The sequence below is a fragment of the Schistocerca nitens genome, chromosome 2, assembly GCF_023898315.1.
Source record: "Schistocerca nitens isolate TAMUIC-IGC-003100 chromosome 2, iqSchNite1.1, whole genome shotgun sequence".
Lineage (NCBI taxonomy): Eukaryota > Metazoa > Arthropoda > Insecta > Orthoptera > Acrididae > Schistocerca > Schistocerca nitens.
In genome coordinates this window covers 128,137,616-128,161,671 of record NC_064615.1, presented here as the reverse complement: position 1 = coordinate 128,161,671, position 24,056 = coordinate 128,137,616, and the positions used below count along the sequence as shown (strand labels likewise).

General features: G+C 41.1%; 1 protein-coding gene across 2 annotated transcripts in view; it reads right to left on the bottom strand.

The window, feature by feature from the left end:
* LOC126235821 (anoctamin-10) overlaps positions 1 to 24,056 on the bottom strand; it is a 310,819-nt gene that overhangs the window by 39,577 nt on the left and 247,186 nt on the right. For both annotated transcript variants that reach the window (XM_049944670.1, XM_049944671.1), the window contains one exon: positions 10,051 to 10,242. In XM_049944670.1, coding sequence (XP_049800627.1) covers positions 10,051 to 10,242 — 192 coding nt within the window. The remainder of the gene's footprint in view (positions 1 to 10,050; positions 10,243 to 24,056) is intronic.

Sequence of the window (24,056 nt, the reverse complement as noted above, 5' to 3'; positions counted from 1 at the left end):
GGCAGCCAAACTCTTGTCGGATAATATGTTGCAGGCTACGGAAGCTGATGCTGAGATCCTTTGCTAGCGCATGAATTGTTACGGGCCGGTCCTCCCTAATCGCATCAACCGCCTACTTGCTACCGTCCGTAATGAATGAGGCTGGTCTCCCAGATCGAGTGGCACCCTGTCCCGAACTGCGACCAGCACCGACCTTGGCGTACCATTTGGCAACGGTGATTTTCGACAGACATGCTGCTCAATACACATTTTTCATTTTCCGATGGACGTCTACCAGTGTTTGACCTTTGGCACCTAAGAAAAGAACTACAGCATATGGAGCCTGTTTGAACGCGTTTGGTAATAACGTCACCAGAGTTAATTTTTTGTCATTTAACACATGCACGTAGGAAAGACACGAACGCCACATTACACCCTTGGCTACATATCGATGCTTATGTGCCCGCTTCCCAGTCGCGCTACGTTGCATACACGCTGAAGCAACGCCATGAAACGGAAACTTTTTAATCTCCCCTTGTAACAATCATAATTTGGAAAATCACATTGAATGGCGGGAATACCGTCAAAGTAGTCCATATCTATGTCATCTCCATCGTCATATACAATTCAGGCATCGTAAACTGGACATAAGTAGAGCTGGATAATCGGGACAGTAAAACAAGAAAACTCACGGCAATTCACCATTCATTTCACCTCCGCAGTAACGTCGACAATGCTGTATTCGCCCAGAAAACCAACCGGTAGAAGACTCTTACAGTGTAGGCAGTGGAAGAAAAGGAACACACATTGGCACACTATGGTAAAGACTGCGAAGAATTGGCTCTGATTGAAGTCAACAACGGAGAGCTTCCCATAATACATCAAAACCAAGAATCAAATTTCGTGGCAGCTCGCGTAGTTTTTGGAGGATAGCAAAGGGTAAATAGGAAAACAAAAAGAAAGGCCTGGTCTTGGTTGACCAACGGAACCCTAAAGAAGGAAACAGAAGGACTCTTCCTTGCTGCGAAGGGATAAGCCACGAGAACCAAACGTCTTCTAAGCCAAAATCGAGAAATCAGCAGTAGAACCGAAGTGCATTCTCTGCAAAGGAACTGAGGAGAGAGTCGATCACATTTGAGCTGTTGCAAAAGGATCCCTCTGACTGTTTACAACCACAGGCTCGATGCTGTGGCACAGACGATCCTCTGGAACTTACGCCAAAATTTGCGTTTCCGGTAACAAATAACTGTTAGGACCACGAACCAGAAACAGCTGTCGGAAACGAACACGCCAAAGTGATGGGGGGATTTTTACACACGAAATCGCAATTGCGGAGAAAATTGAAGTTTGGAACATTGACACTACCGTTCTAGGTGATATTAAAATAGACGAAAAACAGCAGGAAAAACTTACTAGATACCAAGACTTGAATATCGAACTACAGCGGCTCCGTCGCAATCCAGTGAAAGTGGTCTCATTAGTTCTAGGTACACTGGAAGCAGTGCCAAAAGATATTAGTGGGTACTTTAAGGGGCTCCGGAACGCCCTATACTTGCAATGTTAAAATAACGCTTATAAATTACATCTTTCCTCACAAAGTATTTGAGGTAGGAAGTTGAACTTTTTACAGATTATTTATTGGAATATGGGCAACAACTTAACACAGGGATTTTACAGAATTTTAGTTCAGTTATTAAAGATGATTTTTTTTTAAATTGTAATGAAAATTCACAACATTTTTTGCAATTTTTTATTTATATATTCAAAAATATACAGTTTTTTGGAAAAAGGCTGTGTTAAATTATGCAGAAGGTACTGTGTAACATTTACTGAAAGTTTGAAACAAATATGTTTGGAAGATCCTTAGAAAACATGTAATTAGTATGAGAAAATAAAAGTTTTGGGAATCGAGCGACAAAGATTGGATTAACTTTTTAGTGCATTCCAGGTCTATAGGATGGATTATCTTCATCCTCTGCAAACTCCTCCTCCAGCTTCCTCTTGTTCCTCCTCCTGTTTACTCTTGCTTGTATTTCTAGACTCTTTCCAGCCCTGTCTGCAGCCCGAAGGCGTTCCTTGTCTAAAGCAAGCATCGCTCGTACCATGTTAGAACCTATCTTCATTCCCATATTTCTAAATACCTTGCACCTTACAATGTTGCCATCATTGAAAGTCGCAACAGCATCATACACACCAAAGTGAAGTGTTTCTATTCTAACAAATACAGTCTTGGAGATTCTCGACCATATAACACTATTTACACTTTCATTGGGGTTTTGAGTTTTTCCGTGAATACACTTTTTCAACAGTTCAGGTGCTGCTAAGTCTCTGAAAATAGGTTTTATCACCTCCATTATTGCATGAGGCAGACTATGCTTATGAATGTACACTTCACCAGTTAGCAATCCTTTGTTATATTTACACCAACTGTCTTCTTCTTTGGGACACAAGCTATGTTGGGGATTTTCATCGGTTGAAGAAGTATGAAAAAAAAAAAGAGCCCAAACTGACTTCTACATTTTGTCGACACTTTGTGTATTTTGCCTAATAGCCATTCCATAATAGTTCTATATTTTGTCAATTACACTGTCAGTTAACCTTCCCTTCCCATCCAACCCTTTACCATCACTGAGTTTTTGTTTTTTGTACGAAGCTTTCAGTCGCCGAAGTCTTGTTCCCATTCGCTTCTGTACGTGTCCAATACACTCAAATTTCTGCACTACAACATCATCACCATAGGGCTTCAGTCCTTGAACATGTTTGAAACTTTTATAATCACCGTCACCAAGGTAATTAACATATCGCACTTTATCACACGCCTCAGAACGCTGGAATATACTGGCAACACCAGCCACTTCCATTCCTCCACTACTGCCACTATAGTTAGCTTTGCAATTATTTTCATGTGTACCTTTATATTTTTGTGGACATCTACAATACTTTGATATTACTGCTACATCTAAAACTTTCCCTGTATACATACTGGTGGCAGATACTACACCATGAAGAGATGTGTGTCCCCGTTTATGCCAGGTACCATCGAACGCTGCAGTCAAATCTCTGTTACCATTATTTTCCATTACTGCCTCTTCCACAGCGTTCTTCATAGATTCTATACAGACATCTTCTACTTTAGACCCTATTAATTTATTATAGGTCGTAAACTTGGTTGGGGGATTTGGAAGATTCATGATGCCACAGAAAATTGCACCTGCAGTAGCACCCTTACCAACTGAACGCAAGGAATAAACAAATCTAATGTTGTGTTCGTAGATTTTGCTACCATTTTCTTCAGTTGCAGTTACTGCAACACTGTTCCAAAAGGTGGTCATGTATGAACACTTATCACATTTCAGTTCTATTTCACTAGCAAGTCCTACGTGCTTTATTATGGAGAGTTCCAGACCAACTTCACTACAATGAATACATCTTACACAGTTTGAAAAAATTCCTTTGAGAACCGACATATCACATATTTCATTCACATCCGATTCGCCCATAAAATATTCATAGTTTTCACTCATTGATCCAAGCTTCTTCTGTGAAGTATTTTCTTTCCCACTTTGACTGCTATGGGCAGGTGTACTTGAGAGGTTAAGTTCACTCACTTGGTTATCGTCGTTATTGTTTACAGTAATAACACATACCTTTGGCTTTCCAACATTTCTCCTTTTCTTAAAAGCCTTCAGAGGATTTCTAATAACTTTACTTTTACTCATTATTATACTTCAACAAAACAGAGACTCAAGAAACAGAAGTAATTACGAATATTTTCGAGATAACGACAGAGTAAATAAACATGAAACAATCGACAATCACACCAGCGATATATATTGAACCATCACAGGTTAGCCACAACACATACTTATCTCACATCACTAAAATGTACCTGATGAACACGGACGTTAATAATAACACCATTTGACAGCAGTTTAACAGCGCCACAGTGGGTCACGCCCATGTAGAACACATTTCAAAAAAAATTTAAAAATAGTTGTCTTCGGAATTGAATAAATTATATATCTATTAAAAGGTAATAGTCTGCAGATTCAGAAAACGCAAAAAAGTAAAAATTGAACTTTTCATGATTTTGAGCCTTTCCAGAGCCCCCTTAAAACCGTTGGCACTGATAAAATATCCATCTGACAATCACAAAAAAGGTCACTTTGCTGGGAGCGGTACGAATTATTCGCTGATACATAACACAGTACTTGACAATTGGGAAGTGTCCGACTAGTGATAAAATGCGAAATCTCATATGCTGAATTTAGTTTTATAATAATAATAAATATAATTATTTTTTCCTTTCTCAGACGTTATGTCTGGTTAAACATGGAAAGTGACGCGGACCTTGAGCAAGCGTGACTTCCTTTAAACTGTACAGTATATGTTAAATTGCATTTAGGAACTTTCGGGTAATTGAACATGTATCAATAATTACAGATTTCTGTAGTTGTATGTTTGGATGTAGCTGTATTGCGTTGATGTACTGGTGGATATTGTGTCGTATGACTCCTGTAGTTGATAGTATCATTGGTATAATGTCAACTTTATCCTGATGCCACATGTCGTTGACTTCCTCAGCCAGTTGGATGTATTTTTCAACTTTTTATCGTGTTTTCTTCTGTATATTTGTTGTATTGGGTATGGATATTTCGATTAGTTCTCTTAATTTCTTCTTTTTATTGGTGAGTATGATGTCAGGTTTGTTATGTGGTGGTGTTTTATCTGTTATAATGGTTCTGTTTCAGTATAATTTGTATTCATCATTCTCCAGTACATTTTGTGGTGCATACTTTTATGTGGGAACGTGTTGTTTTATTAGTTTATATTGTATGGCAAGTTGTTGATGTATTATTTTTGCTACATTGTTATGTCTTCTGGGGTATTCTGTATTTGCTAGTATTGTACATCCGCTTGTGATGTGATCTACTGTTTCTATTTTTTGTTTGAAAAGTCTGAATTTATCTGTTGTGGTATTGGGATCTTTAATAATATGCTTGCTGTAATATCTGGTGTTTATTGTTTGATCCTGTATTGCAATCATGAATCATTCCGTCTCACTGTATATATTGCCTTTTCTTAGCCATGTGTTGGATGCATGTTGATCGATGTGTGGCTGTGTTATATGATACGGATGCTTGCCATGTACTGTTTTCTTTTTCCAATTTACTTTCTTCGTATCTGTTGATGTTATGTGATCTAAAGGGTTGTAGAGGTGGTTATGAAATTATAGTGGTGTAGCCGATGTATTTATATGAGTGATTGCTTTGTGTATTTTGCTAGTTTCTGCTCGTTCTATAAAGAATTTTCTTAAATTGTCTACCTGTCCATAATGTAGGTTTTTTATATCGATAAATCCCCTTCCTCCTTCCTTTCTGCTTAATGTGAATCTTTCTGTTGCTGAATGTATGTGATGTATTCTATATTTGTGGCATTGTGATCGTGTAAGTGTATTGAGTGCTTCTAGGTCTGTGTTACTCCATTTCACTACTCCAAATGAGTAGGTCAATATTGGTATAGCATAAGTATTTATAGCTTTCGTCTTGTTTCTTGCTATCAATTCTGTTTTCAGTATTTTTGTTAGTCTTTGTCTATATTTTTCTTTTAGTTCTTCTTTAATATATGTATTATCTATTCCTATTTTTTGTCTGTATCCTAGATATTTATAGGCATCTGTTTTTTCCATCGCTTGTATGCAGTCGCTGTGGTTATCCAATACGTAATTGTCTTATTTAGTGTGTTTTCCCTTGACTATGCTATTTTTCTTACATTTGTCTGTTCCAAAAGCCATATTTATATCATTGCTGAATACTTCTGTTATCTTTAGTAATTGGTTGAGTTGTTGATTTGTTGCTGCCAGTAGTTTTAGATCATCCATGTATAGCGAATGTGTGATTTTGTGTTGGTATGTTCCAGTAATATTGTATCCATAATTTGTATTATTTAGCGTGTTGGATAGTGGGTTCAGAGCAAGGCAGAACCAGAAAGGACTTAATGAGTCTCCTTGGTATATTCCACACTCAATTTTTATTGGCTGTGATGTGATATTATTTGAATTTGTTTGTATATTAAGTGTGGTTTTCCAATTTTTCATTACTATGTTTAGGAACTGTATCAATCTAGGATCTACTTCGTATATTTCCAATATTTGTAGTAACCATGAGTGGGGTACACTATCAAAAGCTTTTTGGTAATCAATGTATGCGTAGTGTAGCGACCTTTGTTTAGTTTTAGCTTGATATGTCACTTCTGCATCTCTTATCAGTTGCTCTTTACATGCTCGTGCTCCTTTGCAACAGGCTTTTTGTTCTTCATTTATAATTTTGTTCTGTGTTGTATTTGTCATTAATTTTTGTGTAATGACTAAAGTTAATATTTTGTATTTTTGCTGTGTGTGCTTGATCTTTAGGTTTCAGGTAAGTTATACCATGTGTAAGTGTATCAGGAAATGTGTATGGGTCAGCAATGGAACTGTTAAATAATTTAGTTAGATGTGAATGTGTTGAGGTGAACTTCTTTAGCCAGAAATTTGAGTTTTATCTTTTCCAGGGGCTTTCCAATTGTGAGTAGAATTAATTGCTTGGGTGACTTCATGTTGCAAAATTATCACTTCAGGCATTTGTGGTATGATCTTGTATGTGTCTGTTTCTGCTTGTATCCACCATGCATGCCTGTTGTGTTGTACCAGGTTGGACCATATGTTGCTCCAGAAGTGTTCCATGTCTGTTATGTTTGGTGGATTGTCTATTTTAATGTGTGTGTGATCTATTGTCTGGTAAAATTTCTTTTGGTTTGTTTTGAATGTTTGGTTTTGTTTCCTTCTATTTTCACTTTTTTTTGTATCTTCTAAGTCGTTTGGCCAATGCTTGTAACTTCTGCTTCTTTTCATCTAATTGGTCTATCGCTTCTTGTTGTGAAATTTTACCTAACCTTTTCCGTTTTTGTCTGATATTTCATTTCTTATAAATTGTGTTAGCTGTCCGATGTCTTTTCTCAGTTTTTCTATCCTGATCTGTAGCCTGTGTTGCCATGCTGGTTTTGTGGGTTTCTTCTATGTGTTGGTTGGTTCTGATCTCTGCCTAGTGTGTATATTTAGTGTAGTGAGTGCTCCTATATAAACTAGTAGTTGTAACTCTTCCATAGTTGTACTTTCATTTATTTTGTTGTGTATGATTGTGTTGATAGTAGTAGTTGTTGTTTCGACTTGTGGGTTATTTGGTGGTGTATGCAAGAATGGTCTAATGTCTGTATTTGTGTCTTTGTATTCTATATGTGTAAGCTGAAATTTTTCTTCTATATGTAACATGTGTGTCACTTCGTGTTCTATTTGTGCTTGTTCTGGTGGCTGTCTTAAGATTTCGTTTTCCTCTGATTGTTTAATTGATGCGTGTTGTTCTTTGTTTGATCTGGGATATTTAAGTCCATTACTGTATTTTCTTCTTCTTCTGTTTGCACATTATTTTGTTCCAGTATTTGTTGTACTTGTTGTTTGATGTTTTCTAATTCTGACTGGGGTATCCTGTTATTTTTTATTATTACACGGATCTGATCAGCTAGTCGTTCTATTAAAAATTTTAATTCTGGGTATCTGTTAATAAATGTTGTGTGTACTTGTGATCTGTATCCAGTTGTGTTGGTTCCTAAGTTTGTTGCTTGGTAATAACAGAACATGAGGTGTCGGTTAACTTCATCTGACCATCTCATCCTCTGTCTTTGTTTTCCTTCTAGAGTGGTTGCAGGAAGCATATCCTGCAAAACACCTCTATTTGGATTTAAATCATTTTCCGTGTGGCTAGCAGTGTCGTTACCGTTGTGTACGGGCATAGGGTTCAAGCGTTGTCCCCGACCATGACAGCGCTTGTACGAGGCTTCGTTAGTTCTGTCCTGGACCAATTAATCACACTAAAAGGGGTGTTAGCCCTATTAGTGGTTTGTTCTTTTCGTCGCCTTTTACGACTGGCAGAACATACCGGAGGCCTATTCGTTTCCCGGGCCTCCATGGGTTTTATTATTATTATATTATCATCATCATCACCATCACCATCACCATCACCATCACCATCACCATCACCATCACCATCACCATCACCATCACCATCACCATCACCATTATTATTATTGTAACTACTTCGGTACATTTACATCTGAAGTAAAAGAATAATACGTAATTGAAGCTCACACTGTGATCAACGCGGCACTGCACGGACGTTTGATTCTGCCACTGGCTGACTACAGCATATTGCATCAAGTTGGGTAATGAATGAAGGGCGGTGTTTGACTCTGGCAACCGGTCGCAGAGCCTTAAAATCCAATAACCGAGCGATACATCAATAAAGGTGCAGTAATAAATAAACCTCAAGTAATACACGGAAGAAGCGCGGCTCCCGTGCTCTTCCCGGTTACTCTGCTCTAGCTTTCAGTAGTTTCCTTTAGTTACTTCAAGCGAATGTAATGAATTTTCCTTACACGCTTTATACGATAGCTTTCTCTATCCTTCTCCCATTTGTACTCCGTTTCTAAGTACGGGGTGTTCAAAAAGTCTCCGAGTGCCGATGATTGTTCGCCTGCCTGGGTTGCCTCCCTTCAAGTGGGCTCTCCCAACATTCCACTGTTCCGTGTATCTGAGCCAGCGTCAGTAGTATCGGTGTGTGTCGTTACGTGTTGACGTGAACGTTTAAGTTTAGTTCCTTTGTTCGTTTGTTTCGTTTTTGTCACTGTTAAAATGCTAACCATTGAAGAACGTGTGGTTTTAGTCGAACGAATGTTCAAAGCTGGCGGTAAATACAGTTTCAGTTCGTCAAACATTTAATTCAGTTTTCCCGGCGACAACACTCCCACATCGCGATACTGTGCGAGATTTGATTAACAAATTTCGAAGTACGGGTTCAGTTACAGATGCACCGAGAAGTGGTCGTCCTAGCGTTTTGTCTGAGGGTAAACTACTCGATATTTCCAATAAAATGTCAGTGAGTCCGAACAAGTCAGTAAGAAAACTCGCCCAGGAAATCGATGTTAGTGTCGGAAAGGCCCACACAGCTGTAAGGAAAAAATTAGAACTTTTCCCATACAAAGTGACAGTCGTGCAAGAACTGAAAAATACTGATCATGGCAAGAGAATGCATTATTGTCAATGTTTCAAACATTTCGTTCAACAAAATGGAAGGGATATTCTTAATCAAACGTTTTTCACTGATGAGGCGTGGTTTCATTTATCCAGGTACATGAACTCGCGAAGTTCTCGTATGTGGAGTAGTGCAAATCCATTGTCTATTCATGAGGAACCACTTCATTCTGTGAAAATAGGAGTTTGGATTGCAATTTCTAGACGTCGGATTGTGGGTCCCATATTTATCAACGAAACAATAAACGCACAACGATACTGCAATGATATTCTGTACCCATTCATAGGAGAACTTGTATAAAGTGAAATTCTGAACTTATTTTCAACAAGATGGTGTAACCGCGCAAACCTCGCGTTTCAATGTCGCTGCTTGCTGATGTTTTAGGTGATCGCATAATTTCACAGGGGCTTTGGCCTCACGATCGCCTGACCTAACACCACCTGACTTTTTCTCCTGGGGAGCACCGAAACCAACTGTCTGTAAAAAAACGTCCAAAATCCATCGATGAATTGGGAAGTGCAATATCCACTTTCACTGCTTCTGTTACAGAAGAAATGTTACATTTAATGTGAAAATTTGTAAGTAAATTTTGAATATTCAATAAATTAATAACTTTTATTTCACTGAGTTTCATTTCGGTATATTCACTGCGGCATACGGCAGGCGCAGCTAACAATCATAAGGCACTGCGGAGAGACTTTTTTGAACACCCCATATATCACTGTCTACTGGACGTTAAAATTCTAAGCTTCCCTTTCGTCTGATCTAACGCCTCACACTTCGTTCCTCAATTTTCTCTCACTAAATGTTCTCTAGGACCGTAGTTACCTGAACTACTCCTCACACTTTCCAACCACCCACAACTTGTTTGAAAATCTCTTCCACTGTTATCGCATTCTGGAACCATCCGTGTGGATGACGCGCTGTGCGGGATTGTTGACTGTACCTGCCAGGCGCCGATGTCCTTGACTCTGCGGGCCATCGGCCTCTGGTAGACGCGACACAGCTTGAAGGCGTCGGCGCGGATCTCGATGACGTTGTTGAAGACGGCCCAGAAGGCGGCGATGGGGTACGCCGACGAAAACAGGAACACGTAGCCGAACTGCACGAACATCTCCAGGTAGTCGTCGTACGTGCCCTGCACACAGGGCAAGAGTGTTTCACGTAAATATCCTCAATACATGTGTCAACGATAAATCTGAACAGCGTAATCCCATAAGTGTGTTTTCGCGCTTTCCCAGCGATGCAACTAATCGATGAATAGCTGGGAATTCAATTGGATCTGAATTTGGCTATCAGCTGCTATAGTGGTGCTGTAAAAGACGAAAATAGGAAGATCCAGGTCATCATAAGGTCTTACAGTATTGTCCGTTAGCGGTAATTTCAAATGTTAGTAACAATTACGCAAAAATGTCCTAGATTTTTTAGTTTTAGTCAAACATGATGCAGTACTTTCCAAAAGAAACTTACTACCTACTGTTACGAAAAAAATAAAAACTGACGTTACAGGAAATTTTCAGGAAAATACACTGACGGGAAAAAAACCGGAACACCAAGGAGGAGTTGTACGATATATACTAAAGTTGGTAGGCGTGTTTCTACATCTGAAAGATGATGTCTATTCAAATTTAGGGTCAGTCGAATAATAGTAACCGTTGTAACGGTCGTGTCGCTTTGGATCGGAGCAGATTCTGTCTGGTTTCGGGCGGCTAGCGGAAATGGTAAGGACTCCCAGTCTTTCTTCCGAGATTAAGGCGGAGCTCACCATCTGCAGCATCGTCGATAGAACCGACTGCAGTCCTTTGGTGCAGAGCCGAGTGGAGGGTTTGAATCAGAGGCTCTGGCGGTTCTGTGACCGTGTAGGCTGCAGATTCCTTGATTTGTGCCATCGGGTGGTGGGTTTCCGGGTTCCGCTTAACAGGTCAGGAGTCCACTACACACAAGAGGCGGCTACACGGGTAGCGGGGGCTGTGTGGAAGGGACTGGACGGTTTTTTAAGTTAGAGGGCCTCAGGGAACCACAGAAGAAACGTCCGTCTAAAAGTGGGCAGGTAAAACACAGTAAGGTAGTTGTAGAAACGATTGGTATTGTAGTTGTAAATTGTCGTAGCTGTGCTGGGAAAGAACCAGAGCTCCAAGCCCTAATAGAAAGCACTGAAGCTCAAATAGTTGAAGGTAAAGAGAGCTGGCTAAAGCCGGAAATAAGTTCAGCCGAAATTTTTTCGAACGATCTAACAGTGTTCAGAAACGATAGATTAAATACAGTTGGTGGTGTAGTGTTTATTGCTGTCAGAAGTAGTCTGCCTTGTAGCGAAATTGAAGTAGATAGTTCGTGTGAAATAGGACGGGTAGAGGTTATACCTGACAATCGGACTAAACTACTCATTGGATCGTTTTACCGAACCCCAGACTCAGAAGATATAGTTGCTGAACAGTTCAAAGAAAACTTGAGTCTCATTTCAAATAAGTACCCCGCTCATACAATTATAGTCTGTGGTGACATATCCTCGATATGCTGGAAAAATTATACGTTTAAAGCCCGCGGCAGGCATAAAAAATCATCCGAATTTGTACTGAATGCTTCCTCAGAAAATTATTTTGAACAATTAGTTCATGAGCTCACTCGAAGCGTAAATGTTTGCGAAAGCATACTTGACCCTTTAGCAACAAATAATCCTGGACAAATAGTGAGTATTGTGACGAATACAGGGATTAGCGACCACAAGGCAGTTGCTGCTAGGCTGAATACCGTAACACCTACAACCATCAAAAAGAAACGCGAAGTATATATTTAAAAAATCTGATAAAAATTGCTCTTAACGCCTTTTTAAGAGACAGTCTTCATTCCTTCCGATCTGATCATGTAAGTGTAGAAAAGTTGTGGAATGTTTTCAAAGAGATAGTATCGACAGCAATTGAGAGATATATACCACATAAATTAATAAGTGATGGTACTGATCCCCTCATGGTACACAAAACGGGTCAGATCGCTGTTGCAGAAGCAGCGAGAAAAGTATGCCAAATTTAAAAGAACACAAAATCCCAAGACTGGCAAACTTTTACAGAAGTTCGAAATATGGCGCGTACTTCAATGCGAGATGCTTTTAATAATTTCCACAACGAAATGCTGTCTCGAAATCTGGCAGAAAACCCAAAGAGATTCTGGTCATACATAAAGCACACCAGTGGCAAGACGCAATCAATACCTTCACTGCCCGATAACAACGGTGAAGTCACAGATGACAGTGCCCCTAAAGCAGAGTTATTAAACACGGTTATCCGAAACTCCTTCACCAAAGAAGACGAAGTAAATATTCCTGAATTCCAATCAAAAACAACTGCCAAGATGGGAAACATAGAAGTAGATATCCTCGGAGTAACGAAGTAGCTTAAATCACTTAATAAAGGAAAGGCCTCTGGTCCAGATTGTATACCAGTCAGGTTCCTCTCAGAGTATGCTTGTAAAATAGCTCCATATTTAGCAGTTATATACGATCACACGCTCACAGAAAGATTCGTACCTAAAGACTGGAAAATTGCTCAAGTCACACCAATACCCAAAAAGAGAAGTAGGAGTAATCCGCTGAATTACAAAATGGCTCTGAGCACTATGGGACTCAACATCTTAGGTCATAAGTCCCCTAGAACTTAGAACTACTTAAACCTAACTAACCTAAGGACATCACACACACCCATGCCCGAGGCAGGATTCGAACCTGCGACCGTAGCAGTCCCGCGGTTCCGGACTGCAGCGCCAGAACCGCACGGCCACCGCGGCCGCCCGCTGAATTACAGGCCTATATCACTGACGTCGATTTTCAGTAGGGTTTTGGCACATATACTGTATTCGAACTTTATGAAGTACCTCGAACAAAACGATTTATTGACACACACTCAGAACGGATTCAGAAAATGTCGTTCTTGTGAAACAACAATCTCTAAACACTCAGGAAGTAATAAGTGCTATCGACAGGGGATGTCAAATTGATTCCATATTTTTAGATTTCCAGAAGGCTTTCGACACCGTTCCTCACAAGCGTCTTCTAACCAAACTGCGTGCCTACGGAGTATCGCGTCAGGTGTGCGACTGAATTCGTGATTTCCTGTCAGAAAGGTCGCAGTTCGTACTAATAGAAGGAAAGTCATCGAGTAAAACAGAATTAATATCCGGCGTTGCGCAAGGAAATGTTATAGGCCCTCTATTTCTCCTGATCTATATTAAGGACATAGGAGACAATCTGAGTAGCCGTCTTAGATTGTTTGCAGATGATGCTGTCATTCACAGTCTTGTGAAGTCATCAGATGATGAAAACGACTTGCAAAATGATTTAGATAAGATACCTGTGTGGTGCGAAAAGTGGCAATTGACCCTGAATAAGGAAAAGTGTGAAGTTATTCACGTGAGTACTAAAAGAAATCAGCTAAATTTCGATTACGCGATAAGTCACACAAATCTGAAGGCTGTAAATTCAACTAAATGCTTAGAGATTACAATTACAAATAACGTAAATTGGAATGATCACATAGTGTTGTGGGTAGAGCAAACCAAAGACTGCGATTCATTGGCAGAACACTTAGAAGGTGCAACAGGTCTACTAAAGAGACTGCTTACACCACGGTTGTACGCCCTATTCTGGAGTACTGTTGTGCGGCGTGGGATCCGCATCAGGTGGGACTGAAGGATGACATCGAAAATGTACAAAGAAGGGCAGCTCGATTTGCACTATCGCGAAATAGGGGAGATAGTGCCACAGACATGGTACATGAACTGGAGTGGCAATCATTAGAACAAAGGCATTTTTTGTTGCAACGGGATCTTCTCATGAAATTTCAATCACCAGTTTTCTCCTCCGATTGCGAAAACATTCTGTTCGTACCCACCTACATAGGGAGAAATTATCATCACGATAAAATAAGAGAAATCAGGGCTCGCAGAGAAAAATTTAAGTGCTCGTTTTTCCCGCGTGCCGTTCGAGAGTGGGACGGTAGAGAGACAGCTTGATGGTGGTTCATTGAACCCTCTGCCAGGCACTTTATTGTGAATAGCAGAGTAATCACGTAGATGTAGTCACTTCTGAGATTGGACGTGGGGAACTGATGTCACTCAAGGATGCCTTTGAGGCGACTATGACGCCACTGTCAACTCCTCGGTTTGAACGAGGTCATATAATAGGGCTAAGAGAAGGTGGATGTTCCTTTTGTAATAGTACGGAAAGACTTGGCAAGCATGTAGGCACTGTACACGATTGCTGGCGCGGTTGTCACGAGCCATAGGGTCGCAAGACGACCAGGCTCCGGACGGCCACGTGGCACTACCAAAGGGGAAGACCACTGAGCAGCTGTTGGCATCAGAGTGACACAACGGCCTGGTACAAATCGGTTACATCAAGAACAGATCCGAGCCACACGCCCTATAGCGTGCCTTCCAGTGACCCCAAACCACCTCCATTTGCGACTTCAGCGAGAGCCCATCGCAGGGCTGAGTGGAAGTTTGCTGTGTTTCCTGATGAAAGCTTGTTCTGCCTCGGTGCCGCTGACGGCCGTGTGTTTGTTGGAAGGATGGAGGCCAGTTGTCGAGCGACAAGTAATTTTAAATTTAATATTGAAATTTTCCTTTTATTGTTTTGGACACATCTGTGTGCATGTTTTACTTTTTTCATGCATTCGTTGGCGCTCCATAGATGCAGTAATATTGTAGAGGGCCTTGGAATCGACAGGCGGCGCGCATGCTACGGTAACTTGCGCATGCGCGCCTGCGGCACTTTTAAGTATAAATAGAGCGACTTGCACTAGCAATCTCCAGTGTCAAACACTCGCCTGAAGACAGCTGTAAGGTTGGCAGCCGAAATATCGTGGAAAGAAGTCGATGAGATCCGGCTGCAATCCCGAAATCTTATGGAATATTCGATACGCCGGGAAAATTTCAAGAGTCACAACATTCTGGCTGTTACATCGGTTATTAATGTACCAGCGTTTCACATTTGCACTGGCTTATCTCGCGCTTACTTATCTTCCAATGTTAATCACTAAACGATGTCAAAAAATGTTCAAATGTGTGTGAAATCTTATGGGACTTAACTGCTAATGTCATCAGTCCCTAAGCTTACACACTACTTAACCTAAAGTATCCTAAGGACGCTAAGGTCATCAGTCCCTAAGCTTACACACTACTTAACCAAATTATCCTAAGGACAAACACGAACACCCATGCCCGAGGGAGGACTCGAACCTCCGCCGGGACCAGCCGCACAGTCTATGACTGCAGCGCCCATAGACCGCTCGGCTGATCCCGCGCGGCAAACGATGTCACCTGAATAAATGTATTCCCGAAATTTGATTACTCGACGTTAATTATTTTTTGGCTTCGCGATTTTTTCCCGTCAGTGTATTTTTTTACTTCAGCTGTTGAAACAGCCAGGAAACTAACACATTTGGAGTGAAAAAATGTATGAAGATTGTTTAATCTTATAAATGCATGTGATAAACATTTCGTTATGAAAACAGAGTTACTTCGCACAAAAAAATAAAATAAAATACCGTAAGAAGTGTGTAATTATTTCATCTGCGCAGCGAAAAATGTCGTCGATGATGAATTTGCTTACTGTTGAACGTCGTCGAAACATCGTTACTGTTTCGTGGCGCCTATGAACGAAATTTACTCCAAGCGCGGCAGCGATCGAAAACTTGCACGGTACCACCAGGATTTCGTTCGAGAATATTTCCTATCGCCCTAACGGATTATGTCTGCAGCTCTTCAAAACGCTTCGTCACTACACCCAACATCTGAAACACCGATATTCGCTATAAAAATACTTCTGCAGACATTTTCGTGCCACCATTTTTCACGGGGCCGTGTAATACATACTTGTTCGAATGATTTTGCTAAACTCAAGTTTTTTCCAGGTGAATCACAGGACTATTGTCCTCCGTATGCAGTAAATGCATAGCCCGCAAAAATTTGACTCTGGAGGTGGACATAGCCTCTCATTCCAAAAGAAATTTGCGCCCTTGTGGATTATTAAAGAGTTCTGCCCTATGTGTATTTGTAGAATACAGCTGAGTGTAATGGATTCGCGTATAGTGCTGTGTAATGATTGTGTTGTATGATGTTGACGACGACGACGGCGACGGGAGAAGGGAGAAGGGAGAAAGCCTACTCCTCTCGAAGAGCACCACGAGAGCCGGCGAGCTTAAATTCCCCATTCGACGAATGGATGATCATCATCAACAAAACCACTCACACACTCACACACACACACACACACACACACACACACACACACACACACACACACACACACAAAAGCGCGCTCGCTTGTATTTGGTCAGAACGTCCCCATACATACAAATGAATATGTAATATAAATATAAAAAGACTCGTACCACATCATTACAACTAAAATCGAACAAATGATTTATGGCCTATGAAACTAAAAAACAAGTGCAGACATTCTTGCTTTATTAAATTTCGACCAAAAAGTATATATGCGATTCGCATGGGAAGTACCGTCTGGAAAATTCTAGAGGATAGTTATTTTCACTCGTCTCATATTATTCTTTATCAGACATTAAACGAGGGTTACTTCCAGACAATAATTACTTTTCGTAATGAACAAATTGACCTCATGACTGCCATATTGTGGACTGACGAAGCAACTTTCACATCTAATGTCACGGCAGATATGCACAGTGATCACTATTGGTCACAAGATAACCGACATTGATTACGTAAGTAAGACCATGAATACCAGGTGCGGACTCATCTATGATGAAATTATCAGGCGTTATAAATTTTGATAAACAATGCGGTATTCGAATTTCTGAAACATGGGCTGACAGAGTTGACAGATAATGTTCCACAAGCAAGACGGTTGTCCCGCATATGATTACTTGCTAGCCGGGAGTAACTTACAGCAAATTTTTCCTGGTGAACGGATTGGTAGAGACGAGCCAGTAACTTTGCCACCATTGTCACCACGTTTGAGTCCCTTGATTATATCTCTTGTGAGACACATCACGGATATTGTGTATCAGCAGTGACCTACAATGCACGATGACATAACTAATGAAGCAAGCTGTACTGCTGTACGCTCACACATGCATAGATTGTTCAGAGTATTCAAACTGCACAAAGACAGACAAGGCTAAGAGCAAGGTGCAATGCGTTCTTAACGCCTGTCACCACACAGAAAAACAATGATTTTCTAATAATTTGTTATGTTTAGAAATGGCAAATAAAGCTTTTTGGAGTTAAAAGCGTGAGACAAAGTTCTTCCATCATCGCGACGTTAAAAAGTACGGAAGTTATCATACAAAATTTCTTTTTCTTTCTTTCAGTGTTTTTCAGTCAGCTCTAGGAAGAGATTTTGTTATCGCCAAAATATCACAAAATGCAAAAATAACTTTTTAGACAAAAATGGTCTTTTTGAATTTTTTTTCAAAATGTACTAAGTTTTTCCATGTGCCCATTTGATATTCCAAAGCTGAACGATTTCAATTTCCAGCATATTCCAGACAACGTAATTCCTCCAATCACTTAACCCTTTTCGATTTGCCTGAAACCTTACGAGAAGAAATGTCTGAATGGTAGGTTTGAAACATCTTGTACAAAAATAATTAAAGGAAATAATGTGATAACTGACTTGGAAACAACAATTTGCACTTAATTACTTGTTACAATGACTGGAAGAATCTGTAATAGACGCACTGAGTTTTACATAAAGAATAGTGAAAGAAGAAGCATGTATTGTTGCTCCACGAATACTGTTGAGGCACTTGTTGACTACTACTGCCCTTGCATCCATTTAAGCCTAAGTGTCACTCCACACTACACTAAAATACTTCTGGCCCTAGAATTCAGCAGTTTTCAGCATGACGTTCCTAGATATTAAAGATGAGGATAAACATGAAGAGATTTGCGACGTGTCGACTATCGTTTACTTGCATAAATGGTCCTATAATTTTCCGATAGTGAGAATACATGTTACATATTACACCATACCACATACATATCATTCTGTCAGCAAAGATCCGATACACACAATGGCCTCACTGCTATACGCCGGAACGCCACATTACAAGCCATGTAACCAAGAAAAAGGCATTGTTACAATATTATTAACGATACCATTTTTTATGCTGACTAAGACGAACAGACAGTAACTGTAGGTTAGACCTGAAACTCGACTGAGGTGAGGGTGGAATTTTATTTTCTTAGCATTGCACTGTTCTGCAGCGCAAGATCTGAATACAAATTCACTCCGGAAGTGTGCAACTGTATACGGGGGCGCTGAAAAGTAATGACCAAGTACACATGCCAAGCAATTCATTATTTACACTAATAGATAAAGTAATCGAATAACGTTCGCAAAAAGTATTAATATAATAATACTGTCCAATGTAATAATAATACAACGCAACATCTTTACACTCACTCAGCCATGAATCCCGCCACAGAATATTAAAACGAAAAGTCAAAATAGCTCTCACCAAAGTTTTCAGCCACTCGATAACAGCTAGTACACCCCCCCCCATCCCTCCCCCCTATCTCACTCATACAAACAAACACACACACACACACACACACACACACACACACACACACACGGTATAAACATCATAAATATAAGATAGTATCGAACATATACTTCGTTAGGTTCGCAATATTTACGCTGTGAAAAGCAGTGTACGACGAAATAGTTGTATCGAGTGACAAAAGAACAATAGTCCTCCACAAGAAATAGTGAGAAACATGGTAAACAGTGCGTGGAAGGCGAGAACACAAGATGTGATTATATGGCAGTGATAAAAGTGGTAGTGCGACCTCCCAGACCAGATGTGAGGAAACACAGATCAGCAAATCGTAGGTAATTACTTTATTTACAAAAATCGCGTATGAACTGTTTGATAATCTATAACTAACTAATCTTTATAGATCCCACTGATGATGCCTTAGAACAGGAGAAGGCGAAACGCGTATGGGATAAATAAAGTAACCAGTAGCAGGAAAAGGCAGTTTTATTTAGAAAACAAATATTTATATGCTTGCTGCGGAGGATGGCCACACAAACAAACCTGTTCGTCTGAAGTTGTTTATGATATCTAAATGTAGACAAATCAAGACGATAGTACGAACACTACAACAGTTCTACACGTCCCCTCAGGGATTGAGAGGGGGGATGGGGGAGAGGGGAAGGGGGAGGGAGGAGGGGGGCAGAGAGAGAAGGGACGGGGGGGGGGGGGAGCACGGATGGAGACTATGACGTCGGTGTAATGTTGATGCACAAGCAGGAAGCAGCTGGGAAGATGTTGAAGGAGATGATGGTAGAAAGTGATCGGCTGCAGGTCACCGCTTGATGAGCGCGGTCTAAAGGGCCGGTCAGGTGAACACAGGTAAGCCAACGGCCGCCTATTTATAGCACAGCAGACAACGCCTCAATGGCAGGCGCTATGAAATTGATTATCAGCTGACCGAGTTACGCGCGCCGCACGTGTTATCCGCGAATAGCGTGGGGTAAACATCATCGGAAGGTGGCCACTCTCAAACGCACGGCGGCTGCTTGCCTTTTTCTGACTTTTGCCATAAAATAATTCAAGCCCGTGACAACTCTAACGTATTACCCTGTATAGGGTTTGTAGCAGTTTTAATATTCCACTTTCCAGAACCAAGCCCAGTTTTAAGTCACTAGTTATTTTCGTCAGTCATTGTCATTAATTCATCTCTAAACTTGGTACGTCTGTATAACTAAAGTGATTATTGCCCCGCGAAAGCAGACGGTGTCGGCAGTTTCATTCATAACACCGATTCAGCGAAACATGGTCATTTGAAACTAAAGGTTTAGTAAGTTGTCAGATGATGTTTTCGTAATTAGTAACAGTATGACACAGCGATAATGATAAACAACTACAAATCAAATGTTTTTTATTCCAGTCGTTAATCACAATATCAATTCTTTAGGCGATGACCGGTTTCAGTCCGTAATGACCATCCTCAGATCTACAATATACAAACATATACCCCTAGTGAGCAGTGTCTCTTAACATAATATAGCAATACGTATCACAATATGCTATCATGCATCCAGGGAAATGTACAGGTAAAATACGGTAAAAAATGGTTCAAATGGCTCTGAGCACTATGGGACTTAACTGCTGTGGTCATCAGTCCCCTAGAACTTAGAACTACTTAAACCTAACTAACCTAAGGACATCACACACATCCATGCCCGAGGCAGGATTCGAACCTGCGACCGTAGCGGTCACGCGGCTCCAGACTGTAGCGCCTAGAGCCGCACGGACACTCCGGCCGGCAAAATACGGTAAAAAGTACCTTTTTTACACCATGCCCTAAAGTGATAAGGCCATAATAGCATCGTCAAAACATATAAATATAATCAGCGCAGCATTGTCATATGGATCTAAAATAAGGTGTAGAATAGCCACATCGTCCACACAGTTGCAGCTGGTAACTGAAGTACAGTAGCTACCAGAAATCTGTTTGCCTACGTCCTCCTTAGATCACTGTGTGGGCGATGTGGCCTATTCTACACCTTATTTTAGATCCATATGACGATGCTGCGCTGATTATATGTTTTGACGATGCCATTATGGCCTTATCAGTTTAGGACACGGTGTAAAGAAGGTACGTTTTGCCGTATTTTATCTGTACATTTCCCTGGTTGTACGATAGTTTATTGTGATACGTATTGCTATATTATGTTGAAAGACACACTGCTCACTAGGAATATATATTTTTATATTGTAGATCTGAGGATGGTCATTACGGACTGAAACTGGTCATCGTCTACAGAACTGATATTCTGATCAGAGACTGGAATAAGAAACATTTGACAGTATTGGATCACTGTTTGTATACGCGACTATGTCGCACTTGGTGATAAACGAATACAATACATAAATATGATATAGTTACAATGCAGAACACGCCTAAGCATCTGTTGTCAATCCGTCTTCAAACTCTTGAGTGCATTCAAGCATGTGACATACACCATCTGATCAAAGGTATTTGAACAAATTACGAGTGGACATTAGTTTGGGATGTCTCCACCCTCCTCTTTCATGGCGGCTTGAACTCCGCTTGGGGACACTTTAAACACAATGTCTGATTATCTGTAGAGGAATGCCAGTCCTTTCTTCCTGGAGAGCCGAAACCAGCGAAGATGATGATGATGATGTTGGGAGCTGGCATCTGGAGCGAAGTCGACGCTCAACTCATTCCAAATTCGCTCCATTGGGATCAAGCAGGGACTGTGGGCTGGTCAATCTATTTCAGGAATGTTGTCCATAAACCATTGACTCACAGATGCTGCTGTATGACAGGATATGTACTGATGCTGATACAGTCAAAATGGTTCAAATGGCTCTGAGCACTATGGGATTCAACATATGAGGTCATCAGTCCCCTAGAACTTAGAACTACTTAAACCTAAGTAACCGAAGGACATCACACACATCCATTCCCGAGGAAGGATTCGAACCTGCGACCGTGGCGGTCGCGCGGTCCCAGACTGAAGCGCCTAGAACCGCTCGACCACACCAGCCGGCCTGATACAGTCATGGCCTACGAAATGTTCCTCTAGTGTACACAGTACACAATGCTCTAAAATGTGTTCACGATCTTTCTGGATGTAGCGTTTTCTTAAACACAATAAGGTGCCCACATCCTAACCACGAAAAACACTTCCATACTGTAATACTACGTCTTCCGTTCGTCGCTATTGGCAATACACACAATGGCAGGTAGCGTTCTCCAGGCAGTCGTCAAATCCAAACTTTGCCATCGGATTGGCAAACGGTACAGCGTGATTCATCACTCCAAATAGCTCGTCGTTTCCAGCAGTCCACCATTCGGTGCCGTCGCTCTTTACACCACCTCGAGCGTCGCTTCGCATTCACTACAGAAATGTGTGGGAAATGAGGAGCTGCCCGACCGGGACACCCTACTCATTTTAATACCCTTCACACAGTCTTAGGTGGACTGCAGGTAGCACTTAGGAAATCATGTGTGATTTCTTCCGCTGATTTAGTCTATTTGTTATAACTATTCTCTTCAATGCGTGACGATCCCCGTCCGTCAGCACACGAGGTCTGCGTGGTCTTGGTTCAACTGTGGTAGTTCGTTCGCGTTTCCCCTTCCCAGTCAAATCGCGAACAGTCGGCTTGGGCAGCGATAGAAGAATTTAAATGTATGTGACAGATTTGCTACACAGGTGACATACAATGAGTACACATTTGAAGTCACTGAACTCTTGGCTGTATAATTTTACTGATAACTCTTGTCTATTGATAACCCAATACTCCCCACCCGCTTTTATACAGGGGCTTATAATGAAACTTTCCCTATTTAACACGTTATGACGGGGAAACTAAATACCGTACGAGTAGCAAACTTGGTAGCATCAATGTCAAGGACATGGGGAAGAAAAATAATGCAGAATCAATTCAGCTGAAACACTTTTAATGTGCTGCTACGGTACATCATACCATTACCTATCGGTACCATTACTGCTATAAAATGGGCTCAATATGGCGCCCATCAGCGTTCAGAAGACTCTGGAAAGCGGCATTTTGCACAGCAGAACGAAGCATGTCCGTAGTTACCACGCCATAGAGTGACACGTTCACCATACAGAGGAACTTCATGCGCAGTGACTGGAGGTGAAGATCCCCACACTCGGCAGTTCTGTGTGCTCACCACAGCCGTCAGCGGAAAATGAGCTTCGCCTGTCCATAGGATGGTCCAGGGCCAACCCTCGTGAACTTCAGTCCTTGCCAGAAAGTGGAGAGCGAAGTCAACATGTAATTGTGCGTCCTGTGGTGCACGCTGCTGTACGATATGGATCTTGTACGGATACCATTTGGTTCTAACAAGGGAACCTCCCCATCGCACCCCCCTCAGATTTAGTTATAAGTTGGCACAGTGGATAGGCCTTGAAAAACTGAACACAGATCAATCGAGAAAACAGGAAGAAGTTGTGTGGAACTACGAAAAAAACATGGGGAGGTTCCCTTGTAAGCACCTTCCGTACAGTGGACCACGGGATGTTCAACTATCGTGACACAGCACGCGCACTGCCTGACCATCGGGAACTGCACGCAGACTTATCTGCCGTACCAACAGCGATTTCATCAACCACCTGTGGTGCAACCAGTCATCGGCCTCTTCTCGGAGTTGATTCGCTACTACATCATGCTCCGCACAGCAGGTGGAGAAATAGGACCCTTCCTTAATCCTTTCGGCCGGCGATATCCTCTAAGTGCAGCTGCAAAAACTGAAAAGAGTAGTAGCTACCTAGGCATGGAAGGTTCAAATGGCTCTTATCACTATGGGACTTAACATCTGAGGTCATCAGTCCCCTAGAACTTAGAACTACTTAAACGTAAGTAACCTAAGGACATCACACACATCCATGCCAGAGGCAGGATTCGAACCTGCGACCGTAGCAGCAGCGTGGTTCCGGACTGAAGCGCCTGAAACGGCTCGGCCATAGCGCCTTCTACGTATGATCCGAGTTTCTTCGAGATGTATTACTTGGCAATGACACACAATGCGAAAGGTACTTTCGTTTAATGCGAAAGGTACTATCGTTCTTACGTTTCGCACACCAATGTATTCGTCAATGTGCATGGTCAATATCGAAACTTACCTGACGTCAACTAAAACTTTACGATCTTCTGTGCCTAATGATGTTTCAAATAGGCATTAAAGCAACAAAAAACAATAATAATAATAAAATAATAAAATTACAGTGAATTGTAGAGAGCGGAAGAAATAAGAAACGGGAAACAACAAGGAAAAAAGAAGGCAACGTAGAGAGAAGATGAAACGGTAGTGGAAAAATAAACATTGAAGAAGGATAAGGAACTGAAGCTGTTACGTGATATGAGGTGGTCAGTGCGAAGATGAAGAGAGTCACAATAATGTGAAAACAGA